Source organism: Mizuhopecten yessoensis, unplaced genomic scaffold (genome assembly GCF_002113885.1).
Source record: "Mizuhopecten yessoensis strain PY_sf001 unplaced genomic scaffold, ASM211388v2 scaffold10409, whole genome shotgun sequence".
NCBI lineage: Eukaryota > Metazoa > Mollusca > Bivalvia > Pectinida > Pectinidae > Mizuhopecten > Mizuhopecten yessoensis.
In genome coordinates this window covers 467,392-485,219 of record NW_018408532.1, presented here as the reverse complement: position 1 = coordinate 485,219, position 17,828 = coordinate 467,392, and the positions used below count along the sequence as shown (strand labels likewise).

General features: G+C 38.5%; 2 protein-coding genes across 2 annotated transcripts; one reads left to right on the top strand and one right to left on the bottom strand.

The window, feature by feature from the left end:
• Positions 1 to 2,355: 2,355 nt before the first annotated feature.
• Positions 2,356 to 5,526, bottom strand: LOC110460476 (melanoma-associated antigen C1-like). The gene is made up of 3 exons (XM_021513411.1): positions 5,521 to 5,526; positions 4,245 to 4,299; positions 2,356 to 3,815 (listed from the first exon to the last, which is right to left on the bottom strand). The coding sequence occupies exons 1-3, from the start codon at positions 5,524 to 5,526 to the stop codon at positions 2,356 to 2,358; spliced, it is 1,521 nt and encodes a 506-aa protein (XP_021369086.1).
• LOC110460497 lies at positions 5,515 to 10,579 on the top strand. The gene is made up of 4 exons (XM_021513441.1): positions 5,515 to 5,573; positions 7,187 to 7,331; positions 8,003 to 8,154; positions 8,980 to 10,579. The coding sequence occupies exons 1-4, from the start codon at positions 5,525 to 5,527 to the stop codon at positions 9,141 to 9,143; spliced, it is 510 nt and encodes a 169-aa protein (XP_021369116.1). The 5' UTR covers positions 5,515 to 5,524; the 3' UTR covers positions 9,144 to 10,579.
• Positions 10,580 to 17,828: the final 7,249 nt, after the last annotated feature.

Genomic DNA, 17,828 nt, shown 5'->3' with positions numbered 1-17,828 from the left:
AACCATATTTGACTGAAAGCATCCCTAGGTGGTGGAGATTCAAAATTGTACAAATGGTGGGGTTGACCCACCAGGGGGCTAATGGCGGGGCCAAAACAGGGCAATTTGGCTATATTGCTATTAACGACTTCTTCTGTAGAACTATGCCATGGATATCGATCATATTTGGTCGGAAGCATTCATGGGAGGCAGGGATTTAAAATTGTACAAATAGTGGGGCCGACCCCCTGGGCTAAGGGGTGGGGCCAAAAAAAAAGTGTATTACTTGGAAATGGTTAAGATCCCCACCATATAACCATATATAAAATTGCTAAGTATAAAGAGAAGAATGCACATTTGCTTCCAGGATGGCACTAGGGTCTGGCCCCACCCTTGGAGACATAGTCCCTGGGTCATAACTTTAAAACGGTTGAGATCCCCACCCCAAAACTATATATACAAATGCTGGGCAGAAAGAGACAAATGCAGTCAGTCATAATATTAGAATAGACCCTGGGGTCTGACCAAAACCCTAGGGACCTAGTTTCTGAGTCACAGCTTGGAAACAGTCGAGTTCCCCACCCCTTACCCATACGTAAAATTGCTGGGCATGAAAAATCTAATACAGATATGCTGCAAGGATTGGCCTTGGGGTTTGGCATATTCCCTTGGATCTCATTTGGAGAATATTTTGCCATGATTGCTTAGATATCCAGGTGAGGGATTCAGGCCCTCTGGGACTCTTGTTTAACATTTGTAGTGTGTCTGCCTCATCTAGTCTCAATTCGTCCAGGCATAGCAAACAAGAGATGCCATCCAATACGATAAGGAGAATGTGGGAGCAGTGTTACACATGTATTTAATCATGGGATCTTATTTCTACCTCCATGTATGTGTGCATGTGCTGGAGGTTGTTTAGATATTCTGCTCATTACAGGTCTGTATTTCGAACTGCTGACCAAAAGTGACAAACCACTTGAATGCTTCAACACCCAGTGAAGACAGAAACTGTAATCGTTATAATATATCCAGACCATATTGTACTCTTTTATTGCCAGGGGAGTTGGGCAGAGGTGTAATCATTGTTCAATGGTAGAACTGCATCCTTTCCGTCTGGTCAGAGGTAATCATTGTTCAATGGTAGAACTGCATCCTTTCCGTCTGGGCAGAGGTAATCACTGTTCAATGTTAGAACTGCATCCTTTCCGTCTGGTCAGAGGTAATCATCGTTCAATGGTAGAACTGCATCCTTTCCGTCTGGGCAGAGGTCATCACTGTTCAATGTTAGAACTGCATCCTTTCCGTCTGGGCAGAGGTAATCGCTGTTCAATGTTAGAACTGCATCCTTTCCGTATGGGCAGAGGAAATCATTGTTCAATGGTAGAACTGCATCCTTTTCTTCTGGGCAGAGGTAATCATTGTTCAATGGCAGAACTGCATCCTTTCCGTATGGGTAGAGGTAATCATTGTTCAATGGTAGATCTGCATCCTTTACGTCTGGGCAGAGGTAATCATTGTTCAATGGTAGAACTGAATCATTTCCGTTTGGGCAGAGGTAATCATTCTTCAATGATAGCACGGCATCCTTTCCGCTTGGGCAGAGGTAATCATTGTTCAATGGTAGAGCTGCATCCTTTCCGTCTGGGCAGATGTAATCATTGTTCAATTGTAGAACTGCATCCTTTCCTTCTGGGCAGAGCTTTCCGTCTGGTCAGAGGTAATCATCGTTCAATGGTAGAACTGCATCCTTTCCGTTTGGGCAGAGGTAATCATTGTTCAATCGTAGAACTGCATCCTTTCCGTCTGGTCAGAGTTAATCATCGTTCAATGGTAGAACTGCATCCTTTGCGTCTGGGCAGAGGTAATCATTGTTCAATTGTAGAACTGCATCCTTTCCTTCTGGGCAGAGGTAATCATTGTTCAATGGCAGAACTGCATCCTTTCCGTATGGGTAGAGGTAATCATTGTTCAATGGTAGATCTGCATCCTTTACGTCTGGGCAGAGGTAATCATTGTTCAATGGCAGAACTGCATCCTTTCCGTATGGGTAGAGGTAATCATTGTTCAATGGTAGATCTGCATCCTTTACGTCTGGGCAGAGGTAATCATTGTTCAATTGTAGAACTGCATCCTTTTCGTCTGGGCAGAGGTAATCATTGTTCAATGTTAGAACTGCATCCTTTCCGTATGGGCAGAGGAAATCATTGTTCAATGGTAGAACTGCATCCTTTCCTTCTGGGCAGAGCTTTCCGTCTGGTCAGAGGTAATCATCGTTCAATGGTAGAACTTCATCCTGTCCGTCTGGGCAGAGGTAATCATTGTTCAATTGTAGAACTGCATCCTTTTCGTCTGGGCAGAGGTAATCATTGTTCAATGTTAGAACTGCATCCTTTCGTATGGGCAGAGGTAATCATTGGTCAATGGTAGAACTGCATCCTTTCCGTATAGGCAGAGGTAATCATTGTTCAATGGTAGAACAGCATCCTTTGCAGCTGAGCAGAGGTAATCATTGTTCAATGGTAGAACCGCATCCTTTCCGTCTGGGCAGAGGTAATCGCTGTTCAATGTTAGAACTGCATCCTTTCCGTATGGGCAGAGGTAATCATTGTTCAATGGTAGAACTGCATCCTTTCCGTATAGGCAGAGGTAATCATTGTTCAATGGTAGAACTGCATCATTTCCGTTTGGGCAGAGGTAATCATTGTTCAATGATAGCACGGCATCCTTTCCGTTTGGGCAGAGGTAATCATTGTTCAATGGTAGAACCGCATCCTTTCCGTCTGGGCAGAGGTAATCATTGTTTAATGGTAGAACTGCATCCTTTCCGTCTGGGCAGAGGAAATCATTGTTCAATGGTAGAACTGCATCCTTTACGTCTGGGGAGAGGTAATCATTGTTCAATGGTAGAACTGCAGCTTTTCCGTCTGGGCAGAGGTAATCATTGTTCGATGGTAGAACTGCATCATTTCCGCCTGGGCAGAGGTAATCATTGTTCAATGGTAGAACTGCATCCTTTCCGTCTGAGCAGAGGTAATCATTGTTCGATGGTAGAACTGCATCATTTCCGTCTGGGCAGAGGTAATCATTGTTCAATGGTAGAACTGCATCATTTCCGTCTGGGCAGAGGTAATCATTGTTCAATGGTAGAACTGCATCCTTTCCGTCTGGGCAGAGGTAATCATTGTTCAATGGTAGAACTGCATCCTTTCCGTCTGGGCAGAGGTAATCATTGTTCAATGGTAGAACTGCATCCTTTCCGTCTGGGCAGAGGTAATCATTGTTCAATGGTAGAACTGCATCCTTTCCGTCTGGGCAGAGGTAATCATTGTTCAATGGTAGAACTGCATCCTTTCCGTCTGGGCAGAGGTAATCATTGTTCAATGGTAGAACTGCATCCTTTCCGTCTGGGCAGAGGTAATCATTGTTCAATGGTAGAACTGCATCCTTTCCGTCTGGGCAGAGGTAATCATTGTTCAATGGTAGAACTGCATCCTTTCCGTCTGGGCAGAGGTAATCATTGTTCAATGGTAGAACTGCATCCTTTCCGTCTGGGCAGAGGTAATCATTGTTCAATGGTAGAACTGCATCCTTTCCGTCTGGGCAGAGGTAATCATTGTTCAATGGTAGAACTGCATCCTTTCCGTCTGGGCAGAGGTAATCATTGTTCAATGGTAGAACTGCATCCTTTCCGTCTGGGCAGAGGTAATCATTGTTCAATGGTAGAACTGCATCATTTCCGTCTGGGCAGAGGTAATCATTGTTCAATGGTAGAACTGCATCATTTCCGTCTGGGCAGAGGTAATCATTGTTCAATGGTAGAACTGCATCATTTCCGTCTGGGCAGAGGTAATCATTGTTCAATGGTAGAACTGCATCCTTTCCGTCTGATCCCAACCATGTGCGATGTTACTGTCAATAGTCTGGCGCACAAGAAGCTGTGCTATAGGCGGCCACATGAAGATATGACGTTCTCTTTAAACAGAAATTATCGAATATATTTTAAACAAACTTTGTTGCATTACTTGGCTATCATTCAATATTGATGAAATATGTAGAAGTGCCGACGGTTAACGTTCCCGATTGATATAAAACCTGCCAACCAAAAAAGTTATTACAGACCAATGACGGATCTAGAATTATAGCTGTTGTTTATAATATTAATCGTGACCAATTGTGATTAAAAAATAGGACGGAAATCCCGAATTGTTTCCGGTTGCTTTCTATCACCAGACGGAAGTTGCAATTATTAAAATATGACCTTGTACCTGCGAAAATGGCTGTTCCACCATTTGCTAAAAATGCACCCTGAATCAAAGGAATCTACCAGAAAGACAAAATATACTTATATTTAGTTTTTAACGTGAGTGTAAGAACTGATATGCGCCTTTTTATCATTAAATCATCATCGCATGTAATACAGTTCCGTTCCAACATTCTCCACAATGAGTACCGCGCTCAAAAACGTTTACGTTTTCTGATATTAGGTTGGAAAACTTAGTTGAACAGATTTTAAGGGAGGCGAAATTTATTTGCTGACAAAAAGTCGGGACAGAAAAACAACAGGGACCAATTGTATGTGGTCATCAATTCACCAAATAGTTGGGGGAATTCCACGTGCTCCAGAATTGGAACTCCGTGAGCAGGGGAGGTTTGTTGGTTACAACCGAGAAAAAGAAAGTTCAAGATTATGAACGTGAAGTCGTCACGATTGTCATGAGTAAAGGAGTGAGGTGATTATTTTTATTGTCAAACACAAAATGATTGTCAATATATAAACCTACTGAAGAGGAGCACGTGGAGATTTTATTTTGACGTTCTGAAGTTTAATCAAATAATAAAACAATGAAACAGCAGTTATATTATTAATTATTTCCTTATGTATTATACCTATTTTTTATAACAGCGTGACTGATTGGATAATACTGATCACATGACGCGGCAATAAAACATCATGTCGATCTCAAGTTTCCCGATCATATTTCCCTTATTCGGAGTCTCTCTATAAAAATCGACAAGAACGTTCACCACAATCTAGTTCCGAATGACGGAAGCAGACGACAAGAATTGCGTGTCAACTAGATCATCTCTACTTTTGTGTTGCTGTTTCTTTGTTATTTGATTTTTTGTCGACATCATAAAATACTGCACTTACTCTAGGAAAACCCGATTCGTTGTTTCTCTGAAGTTAATCATGTTTCACGAGGGCAAGACGATATTTGTATAATATCTGTTTAATTTTGCAGTGTTGTTAATATTTTTACGTAAAGGACAATTGGAATTCTCTACCTGAAAGGAAATATAGCCCCATAATGTATATATTTTAAGTCCACCTAGTTTAGTTAGTAACTTTCCATATATAACATTGACACTGCCGGTTAGTATAAAAATACACAGTGTGATCTCTCTACAAAAGGCTTAAACATTAAGAACATCGACCAATACTTCACTAATTCCTTGATCCCTCGATCATACAATGGATTTCGGCGTGACCTCTTAATATACTGCTACTTCTATACCACTAGTTTGGCCTAATAAACAAACCGACATGTCGGCGATTGTGTACATTCTCTTCATATTACTGGGTCATATTTTAGGTGAGTCCTACATTTATTTTACGATGTGATTTTGGTAATTAACCGTCATAGTTTATACTTATTAATCGTAATACTAATTATTTAAGTATTTAATTGCTTTTAGACTTGTAAACTCCAACACATTTTGCTTGGTTTAAGTTACAGTACATGTGTATATATATATAAACACCCTTTCCGACCTGGTCCATTCGATGTACCTCATGTTTTTTTTGCAGCTCGTACACTTTATTTATTGCACAGAAATCTAAATTAAAATTTCGTAATACAATATTTAAAAAGTTATTTCAACATCAGTACCTCTCCTGATAAATTAAATCACGAATTTTTCTTTTTTATATAAAACTTGGTATTGAAAACGCCTCGTGTATGGGTAGCATATAATTTTATACTCTATAAAAATATTCATTTATATATGTTGTTCAGTTAAAAAAAAATAACTACTGGAATGTATCAAACTTTGAATTGCAACACAATTCTTGAAAGTTTCTTTTACTTTTCTGACCGGCATTTCCCTCACCACTTGGTATTCCTTAGAGTTGACTAGTCCTGTAGATCACTATTTTAAGAGGGAAATATTAGTAATGTATGTTGATTATTTTATCACGTTTGCGATGTAACGATACGTTTTCATTGGTGACTTTAAAACAAATATAACCATGTGTTATTGGACGATAGACTATGCGCGTGCATGTATTATTTTCCAACAGACCAACGCTCTTCCAAAAACCTCCCCAGCAAATGTAAACAAGCGAGGCGTGGGGCTGATTTCCTTTGTCGAATGAGGGTACACGCATTTGATTTTAACCTTTTTATAGATTTGATAGAGGACAAACAGAGGAAGTTTCTTGTTCACCTCTAGATCTTAAAACCTGTCAAATTCGTGGTTCTGCGAAGGTAATGTGAAACAGTGTAAATGCTGATTCCATATGCTGCCGAGCGATGTCGATAGAATGGTGGATTTGATCGATGGAAATATAATCATCTGGTATCTCTTTAAAGCATGACGTCATTATAGCTTGTGTATTATCTGCCGACCAAATGGAGACTGAAAATGAAAAAAAAATCCTTCCCAAATATATATATAGGTTAAAAAGACAAAATAGGAGAACTACACAGTGTCAGATATGATAAAACTGGGATTTTTTTGTGAAATGAAGACATACAAGCATCACGTGACAAATGTCACATCGCGCGCAAAAGAAAAACATTAATTCAAATAATAATACATTATCAAGGTCATCTTGCTAATCATAGACGTATGGTTACTGAAGAAGACAGCAAAAAGACTCTCATTACATTTAACTTAATATGACAGATATACCATATTTTTTGACGAAAAAATAACTCCGGATTCAAAAATTGTGGAAAAAGTATCAACTAGGGCCGTTATTTATTTTTTTCCAAAATTCCTCACCCTTGTTAAATATTCCACCATAATACACGCACATACGTTGCTTATATCTATTCTACCAAGTAAAATGTAAAGAGATTACAGTGTTGATTGGGAGCACATATAATGTTTTCCGTTGTTCCGTTATAGATTGTTTAACACGCTGACAGATATATTTTTTTGTTCGGTTTATCCATTTTTACATAACAACTGCGTATTTCAGGTTGTGAAGCTGGTGACTTTTGTTACCAGTACCTGACCTACTCCTTCAGCTATGGCCTGGAATATTTCTCCTACTACGGCTACTGTGATGACGGCTGTTGTGGTTCTACAGTAACCCGAACATGTTGCCAAAATAAGAGCAATACGTAAGTATGGTCAACTTAACATCTCATGTATACACACAAAGCTATTTCTTCCGTACAGGTGCTGCTATACAGGGAGACTCCTGGACGGGGTCATGGGGCCATTGACCCCTCATAACTGAAATTGACCCATCCATGCATGTTCCAATTTTATTTTTATTTTACATAGAATGGCCCCTCTTAATTTTGATATTGACTAAAAATTGCTTAAAAAATGGCCCACTACTCTGAAATTCCAGTATTTCTCCTGCTATATGTACATGTAGATATATACTTAATAAAGTTCACAGGTGTATAAACTGCAATTGCATTGGACTTTGTATTCAAATGTCCTAGATAAGGCGTTGTCGCATGGAAAAGATATTATTTCAGCAAAGGAGGGGGTTAAATACCCCCGTATTGATCCGGCGATGAATTAATACAAAGGTTCACATTTTGTCAATAATTTGAAAAAAAGATAATAATTGAAATAATGTCGATATACCGAAAGCCGATTATCACTTGATTAAAGCGAGTTACAAGAAAATCAGTATCAGAACATATCCATGGTTAAGCACGAGCAGTCATGAATGAGGCCCAGGTATCAGCCGATCAGATGTTACTAGAAAGTTTTAAGTCTGATAATAATATTAATTAAGATGGTCTTTTTACCTTTTGATGACTTTGTTTTACAGGGGGATGATCGTTGGTATCGTCGTCGGTATTTTCCTGTTTTTCCTTTGTCTCGCCATCATTGTCGTTTGTATTTACAAAAATTCCAAACCACTTAGTTTCCAAGACAATGACATTGAAGATTCCCATTCGCAGTGCAACAGTGAGATAGACTGTAAGTTTGATTTCTGATTGGTCAATAGTGAAAGCATGTGTAAGGCTAATTTTTGATTGGTTCATAACGAAATCGCGTGTAAGGCTAAATTCTGATTGGTTAATAACGAAATCATGTGTAAGACTGATTTCTGATTGGTTAGTAACGAAATCATGTGTAAGGCTGATTTCTGATTTGTTAATAGCGAAATCATGTGTGAGGCTAATTTTTGATTGGTTCATAACGAAATCGCGTGTAAGGCTAAATTCTGATTGGTTAATAACGAAATCATGTGTAAGACTGATTTCTGATTGGTTAGTAACGAAATCATGTGTAAGGCTGATTTCTGATTTGTTAATAGCGAAATTATGTGTGAGGCTAATTTCTGATTGGTTCATAACGAGATCAGGTATAAGGCTAATTTCTGATTGGTTGATAAATGTTTTTTCCGATGTATTGATTGTACTTGCGCACAATGGCCATTTTCAAGTATGGCTTTTCCAGTCGGACTTGACTTACAGGCAAATATGAAAACAAAATTATCATATTTTTGTTATGATGTCGATCGATTTAATAAAATAAATAAATAAAAAAAAGTTCCGTCTTAGTAATTGTCATAAACTCTCTTGCTTAATCCAAGTGTTTGTGTGTCAGCATATTGAAATATGAATTATAAACAGATCTTATGTGTACTCCAAACAACACAAGCAGCCGAACATATTAAACGTACCGTTTGAAATCAAATGCTTTGAAAGAACATTCTCGAAAAATCTAGATATTAAAAAATAATTTTAGAACTTGATTATGGAAACTAGTGTATATTGATTGATCTACCTGCTGTTACAGTGGGTCCGATGTACGGCGAGGACGGCGACCAACCGTTCCACATCCCTCCAAATCAGACGGAATCTGGCCCACCTTATGGCGTGACGGGATACGACAATCTGGCCATAACGGTGGAGGCCTCCATGTCCCCGCCTCCTGCTTACACTGACGCAGAGAAATACTAGCGTTAGTGGCGAAACCACAACAGTTTCATAAAGACTTCTTTGTTTCATCAAGTAAAAAAACAAGGGAATTCGCTATGATGACTTTGAATGGAATGAAAGTATTTATTTCGCGACAGTGAACATCCCTTCCCTCTGATTATTCGATAACTATTGCCCCGGAAGACCACATATCTCGTAAGCATGTATTTCAGAAGTACCACTGTTAGTTGACATCGTTAAACTCTCTACCGCTGCACCAAATACTGTGGATGATATTTTTTCAACTTTCATGATTTATAGGAGCGTAAACTAGCCTGGTGGAAACTACAAAGCAGGAAACTTGTGTCCCTTCCGTTTTTTATCCTCCCAGTTCAAGAACATTTCAACTTTCTAGTCTAGACCGTCACACTAAACAACAATGCCATCCTATGCCTTGTCCTGATGCTGACAGTTCTAGTCTAGACCGTCACACTAAACAACAATGCCATCCTCTGCCTTGTCCTGATGCTGACAGTACTAGTCTAAACCGTCACACTAAACAACAATGCCATCCTATGCCTTGTCCTGATGCTGACAGTTCTAGTCTGGACCGTCACACTAAACAACAATGCCATCCTCTGCCTTGTCCTGATGCTGACAGTTCTAGTCTAGACCGTCACACCAAACAACAATGCTATCCTCTGTCTTGTCCTGATGCTGACAGTTCTAGTCTAGACCGTCACACTAAACAGCAATGCCATCCTCTGTCTTCACCTGTAACCATTCTCGTGCACAACCTTAGATTCTGTGCTTAAGTCCAATTTCTTGTTTCAGTTTACATTTTGTCAATTAATTTGTTGAGGTTTTGATAGACGTGGGGCCAAATACCATTTTCAGTTTTTACAAAAATGTTTTTGCATATGATTACAGCGAGCTACAATAAAGTTGTTTTGAGCACAGAGTCCATGCTTGAGCATGAGATCGGTTTTATGGATAGGGACCCACCTGATATATCTGGGACGACATAGACACATAATGGAATCCATCACGCCTGTGTAATATAGACAGAAATCTCAACTCGATGGTAAAAGCTTTTTAGTACGAGGGTTGAGATTTCCTTGTCAGCGGGTAAGAAATAGAGGATCATCAGTCTTCAGTAATTACATTACGCGCGATGTTTGTGACACCGCTTCAAAACACCCATGGTGCCTGCTAAAAGTATAGCTTTATATATCAGTTTTCAGAACCGGATCTCATATTATACATCACGTTTGTTCAATATCATTCATCTAATGGCAATTATCGATAGTATAACACAACATGAAGAATTCTGTTTCACCATAATAACCTCGAAAACGTCACAATAACTCGTGTAGCGCGTACCATCTACAAGGTAAGACATTTCGAAGGCATTCAGACGCTTACTCAGCAGGACAGGAGGATATTGTCAAATATTTGAGATAAATAAAGTTATATTTGTGATGTGTCTTTGTCGAAATTATCATATACAGAAAGTTATCTATCTGAAAGAACGTTTTCTTGTAAAACGGGCAAAATTAAATATTCCCAAAATTTGTCCAACAGTCGTTTTTGACGCACATTTTGCATAAATTGAAACTTTAATGAAGTATAATAGTAAGTAACGTAATACGAAATAAATTAATTTTGTCCCAATAAGAAGGTGTCTAGACTGAATAGAATAAAACACTTTTCACTTTTGTTATTGGATAAATAATGAAAAAATCGCACTACACTTTTCAGTTTCCGTAAAATGTCCCACTCGGGTGACGTAACCGGAATAACGTTGCGCAACATTTAGAGTGCCAACGAAAGGCCGGCTTATTATTTCAAGTCAAATGTTATGCATCATTACAATTCTTGGAACATTACGTGGATAAAGTCAATACTTATAAATAGAATTGTGGAAATGTAATAAAAACATTGGTTATCTGACGTTGAATCAATACGTTTTCCCTGTTGGCACACCGGGGCACAGTTCGATTTATCAATTTATATCATAGGCCTCTTTGTTAACCATACATAACCAGAAGGCATCAGATAAATCTAACCGTGTCCCTGTGGTTGGCATATACTCCAGCTGAAATAAGGTAATTTAAATGTTAAAACATATTTGAGTAAATGTTACCTCGAAAGTAGGTCAAGGTCATTCAAATGAAAAAGCTTGATAGCCTTTATATAAGCATGCCACTGGCTAGATATCAACATTCTCGGCCTCATGGTTATTCAGAAGAAATCCTTTAAAGATTTTAAGCAAATTTGACTCCTGTGACCTGGAATATAATCAAGGTCATTCACTTAAACAAACTTGGTAGCCCTTAATCAAAGCATGCTACTGACCAGATATCAACATTCCAGGCCTTATGGTTATGCAGAAGACGTTGTTTAAATGTCATTCATTTGAACAAACTTGGTATCCCTTCATCCCATCATGTTACAGTCCAAATATCATCAACCTGCGACTTTTGGTTATTCAGAAGAAGTTGTTGTAAGATTTTCAACATATTTGATCCTTGTGACCTTGAAAATAATTCAAGGTCATTCATTTGAACAAACCTGGTAGCCTTTTATTCTAGCATGCTACTGGCCAAATATCATCATCCTGGGCCTTTTGGTTATTCAGTAGAAGTTGTTTAAAGGTTGTTTTTTTTTTAAACAATTGCCCCCTGTGACCTTGAATATAAGTGAAGGTCGTTCATTTAAACAAACTTGGGAGCCCTTCACCCCAACATAATACTGGTCATTGCAATTGGTAGCACGTCATCGCAGCATGCTACTGGCCAAACATCATCACCCTGGGCGTTTGGGTTATTTAAAAGAAGTAGCATAAAGTTTTGAACATATTTGACCCCTGTGACCTTGAATATGAGTAAAGGTATAAATGTAATTTATTTCAACAAACTTGGTAGCCCTTCATCCCAGCATGCTCCTGCCAAAATATCACCATACTGGTCCTTTTGGTTATTCAGAAGAAGTTGTATCAAGATTTTTGAAGACAATTGACCCCTGTGAATTGAAGGTCATTCATTTGAACAAACTAGGAAGCCAAGATCATCCTAGCATACTACTGGCCAAATATCAACATTCTGGGCCTAAGCATTATTCAGAAGATGTCGTTTAAAAGGTTTAATTCATATTTGACCCCTGTGACCTTGAATATAAGTCAAGGTCATTCATTTGAATAAAATTGGTACCCTTCATCCAAGCACGCCATTGGCCAAATATCAACATTCTGGGTCTTATCGTTATTCAGAAGATGTTGATTGTAGGTTTAAAACATATTTAACACCTGTGATTGAATATTAGTCAAGATCATTTATTTGAACAAACTACATTTGTAAGTTGCCGTTTATTCAAGCATGTAATATTACTGGCCAAATATTATTACCCTGGGCTAGTGATGGGCTGATGATCGAATATAATCGAAACTCGTTTGTTTTGCCCTTTCCGATTCCAAATTCCATTATCGATATAATCAGTTCTTTATCAAAATCAAAGTGTTAAATGTTTTCAGTGTGAAAAATGTATTGAAAGTCATATATTCTTATGAGTTTTTTCTATATGATTGATAAAACTGCACAAAAAATGCTTGAAATCCACTCATTATAAAAGAACAAAACACAGTGTACAGCAATACGATTACAAATCAATTATCGATTATGGTTTTATGCCGATTGCTCATCACTACCCTGGGCCTTTTTGTTATTCAGTAGAGGCAGTTTACAGGTTTTAAATATATATCTGACTCGTTACCCTTAAAATAGGTCAAGGTCATTCATTTAAACCAACTTTGTAGCCTTTTATCCAAGCATCTTACTGGCCAAATATGATCATTCTTGGCCTTTTGGTTATTCAAAAGAAGTCTTTCATAGGTTTTAAACATGTTTGACCCCTGTGACCTTGAATATACATCAAGGTCATTAATTTTAACAAACTTGGTAGCCTTTCATCCCAGCATCTTACTGACCAAATATCATTCTGGTCCTTGTGGTTATTCAGTGAAAGTCATTTAAAAGTTATAAAACATATTTCACCCCAGTGACCTTATCAGTGAAGGTCATTTATTTGAATAAAATTGGTCTATTCCGTCTTTGCGTATTGCAGAGTTATCTTCTCTTGCGAGCAGGTATTGATTGTTACGTCATTGGTTAGTGTGAGAAAATTACGTTGTTTTCTCAAAAATTGATGACGTTACTCTCACAAACAAATGATGTAACAACCAATACCTGCTCACAAGAGCAGATAACTCTACAATACGAAAAGACGGAATATCTAAGCATGCTATTGTCCAGATATCAATATTCCGGGCCTAAATTATTCAGAAGATGTCATTAAAAGTTTAAATCATATGTAAACGTTGCGACCTTGCATAAAAGTCCAGATCATGATCTTTCATTTGAACAAAGTTGATAGCCCTTCTAGATATGTTCATGCCAGCATGTTACTGGCCAAATATCATCACCCTGGTCCTTTTGGTTATTCTTCAGCAGAAGTTTTTAAGAAAATTGACCCTGAAAGTTTTAAAGATGAATTACCCCTATGACCTTGAATATAGCTCAAGGTCAATCTGTTAAAGTAAACACGCAAAGTGGCTCTTTATCCCAGCATGTTACAGGCCAAATTTTATCATCCTGGGCCATTTGGTTATTCAGTAATCGTATAAAGATTTTAAACATATTTGATCCCTGTGACCTTGAATTGAATATAAGTGAAGGTCATTCACTTGAAAAAAAAAAAGAAAAAAAAAGATAGCCCTTCACACATACATGTTACCAGCCAAATATCATCACCCTGCTGCTGGCCTATTGGTTATTCAGAAGAAGTTGTTTGAAAGTTTTTGGTTATTCAGAAGAAGTTGTTTAAAAGTAAAAAGTTGACGCCAGACGAACGTCGCACAATGGCATAAGCTCATTTGCTCCATTGAGGTAAAAAGTAAACTAATCGTTTCAATCTCTAATTTCTTCTCATTTATTAATTACCATTCCTGAAATTCTGTAATAATGAGCATCTGTATATTTTATGTGTTAACCCTTAGGCTGCTACATTTCTATGTAAAGGGACACCACTGCTGAATTAATTATTGAAATTTGAATTAATTTAATTGATATTTCAAATGTGCATAACTTGAAACATATTTGTTGTATGTGAAAATTGTTCGTTGTTGTCTCTAGTTTATATTAACATTTTCAATTCTAAAGTTGTTTCAGTATTTACCTGTACAGGTGGTAATAAAGGTAAGAAAGGTGAAACTTTTAATTAATCGGATTTAAGAAGGCTCCACCCTTTCGCAATTAACCAGCAGAATTCAATGAAAGTTTTACATAATGGTTATGTCGCTATACAGAGATGATTTTATTTATATCTAAGCATTCCAATAAACTGGGGATTTTTTTTGTAAAAAATACCGAAAAACACTTTCACATTTTTTGAGTGTGTAGCATTGTTCAAAACTATTACAACAATAAAATAATGAAAAGAAACATTGCTAATCAACCCTACAAATATTTCATTTATCATAAAATATCTACAACATGTTACACAAAATGTTTTTATTGAAATTGTATGGATAAAAGTTATTATATATAAGCTAAAAGCAAACACGACACATAGTTTCATACAAAAAGAGTGAAAAATTTAACCAAATACACAGTTTTTATAATTAATTTATTTTACATTTTTCAATAATTTTGATCCTGATGAGAGTTGTCTACCTTTAAAAATTCGGCACTTTTTGCAGAGGGATAGAATTTATACAGTGACAGTTATTTTCTTTACTATACCAAAAACAACGGAATTCAATTAAATTACTATATTAAATTGTCAATTTACTGTTTTTTTATGGAACAAAATTACTCTCAATCATGTACACTTTGAACATCATTCCATTGCCCGCATATGCACTCACAGTATATTAACATGTCAGGTACATATGTAACCATAGGCTATCGCATGGTATGCCTTAATCACGTGCACGCACATGCACTTGTATTTTATAGGTATCTTGATATTTTACAAACCACTATTTTCACAGAGGTGATATTTACCTTGTGTAGCGGTATGTATTTGGGTTATGTTTACCTTGTGTAGCAGTGTGTTTCGGGGTTATGTTTACCTGGTGTAGCGGTGTGTACCAGGGTTATGTTTACCTGATGTAGCGGTGTGTACCAGGGTTATGTTTACCTAGTGTAGAAGTGTGTACCAAGGTTATGTTTACCTGGTGTAGCGGTAACTATTGGGGTTATGTTTACCTGGTGTAGCAGTGTGTTTCAGGGTTATGTTTACCTGGTGAAGCAGTAAGTATTTGGGCTATGTTTACCTTGTGTAGCAGTAAGTACTGGGGTAATGTTTACCTGGTGTAGCAGTATGTACCGGGGTAATGTTTACCTTGTGTAGCGGTATGTATTGGGGTTATGATTACCTTGTGTAGCAGTGTTTCAGGGTTATGTTTACCTGGTGTAGCGGTGTGTACCAGGGTTATGTTTACCTAGTGTAGCCGTGTGTACCGGGGTAATGTTTACCTTGTGTAGCGGTGTGTACCAGGGTTATGTTTACCTGATGTAGCGGTGTGTACCAGGGTTATGTTTACTTAGTGTAGAAGTGTGTACCAAGGTTATGTTTACCTGGTGTAGCGGTAACTATTGGGGTTATGTTTACCTGGTGTAGCCATGTGTACCTGGGTAATGTTTACCTGGTGTAGCAGTGTGTTTCAGGGTTATGTTTACCTTGTGCAGCAGTACGTATTGGTGTTATGTTTACCTGGTGTAGCGGTATGTACCTGGGTTATGTTTACCTGGTGTAGCGGTGTGTATCGCAGCTGATGTTTACCTGGTGTAGCGGTAAGTATTGGGGTTATGTTTACCTTGTGTAGCAGTAAGTATTTGGGTTATGTTTACCTTGTGTAGCAGTAAGTACTGGGGTAATGTTTATCTGGTGTAGCAGTATGTACCGGGGTAATGTTTACCTTGTGTAGCGGTATGTATTGGGGTTATGATTACCTTGTGTAGCAGTGTTTCAGGGTTATGTTTACCTGGTGTAGCCATGTGTACCAGGGTTATGTTTACCTAGTGTAGCAGTGTGTACCAGGGTTATGTTTACCTTGTGCAGCAGTACGTATTGGTGTTATGTTTACCTGGTGTAGCGGTATGTACCTGGGTTATGTTTACCTGGTGTAGCGGTGTGTATCGCAGCTGATGTTTACCTGGTGTAGCGGTAAGTATTGGGGTTATGTTTACTTGGTGTAGCGGTATGTACCAGGGTTATGTTTACCTAGTGTAGCCGTGTGTACCGGGGTAATGTTTACCTTGTGTAGCAGTGTGAACCGGGTTATGTTTACCTAGTGTAGCCGTGTGTTTTGGGGTTATGTTTACCTGGTGTAGCGGTGTGTACCTGGATTATGTTTACCTAGTGTAGCCATGTGTACCGGGGTAATGTTTACCTTGTGTAGCAGTATGTGCCGGGGTTATGTTTACCTTGTGTAGCGGTAAGTATTGTGGTAATGTTTACCTTGTGTAGCCGTGTGTACCGGGGTAATGTTTACCTGGTGTAGTGTTGTGTACCTGGGTGATGTTAACCTTGTGTAGCAGTGTGTACCGGGGTAATGTTTACCTGGTGTAGCAGTAAGTAGCGGGGTTATGTTTACCTTGTGTAGCCGTGTGTACCGGGGTAATGTTTACCTTGTGTAGCTGTGTGTACCAGGATTATGTTTACCTAGTGTAGCCATGTGTACCGGGGTAATGTTTACCTAGTGTAGCCATGTGTTTAGGGGTAATATTTACCTGGTGTAGCGGTGTGTACCAGGATTATGTTTACCTAGTGTAGCCATGTGTACCGGGGTAATGTTTACCTTGTGTAGCAGTATGTGCCAGGGTTATGTTTACCTTGTGTAGCGGTATGTATTGGGGTGATGTTTACCTGGTGTAGCAATGTGTACCTGGGTGATGTTTATCTTGTGTAGCAGTGTGTACCGGGGTGATGTTTACCTGGTGTAGCAGTAAGTATTGGGGTGATGTTTACCTGGTGTAGCAGTGTGTACCGGGGTGATGTTTACCTGGTGTAGCAGTGTGTACCGGGGTGATGTTTACCTGGTGTAGCCATAAGTATTGGGGTATACTTCTATCACATTACCAAAGACCAGAAGTCAATGGCGATGGTTTTCCTCCACAACCTCACTCCCGACTCATCGGATAGATCTGCTAGGAGTTGGTAAACACTAGTGGGTACCCCTGGACGTGGTCAGTTTTATAATCAAATCATCAAGTAACAATGTGACGCCATAGATCATGGCAATTGTTACCCCGATCGAAAATAGGAAAAACGTAATTTTCAGGAGAATTATATGATTTTCGAGATGCATTATCTGAACGTTGTGAGAGATGAAGGTCCCCAAACTTGAGATGTATTAAAGACAAGTTTCCCGTGTCTTTATACAATTTGAAAATAACTAATGAGAGTTACATAAACATGATGACCAACCGTCACTCGTAAGGGAACCTCCATGTATCCCAGCACTTGTCAAGGGAAACTAAACCTGATCTTGATATTAGGCTCCAGCCCCGATTCCGTATCTAGAAGCGTAGTCATAACAAACCAGAAGGTTATATCATTGATATTAGGCTTCAGCCCCGATTCCGTTTCTAGAAGTGTAGTTATAACAAACCAGAAGGTTATATCATTGATATTAGGCTCCAGCCCCGATTCTGTATCTAGAAG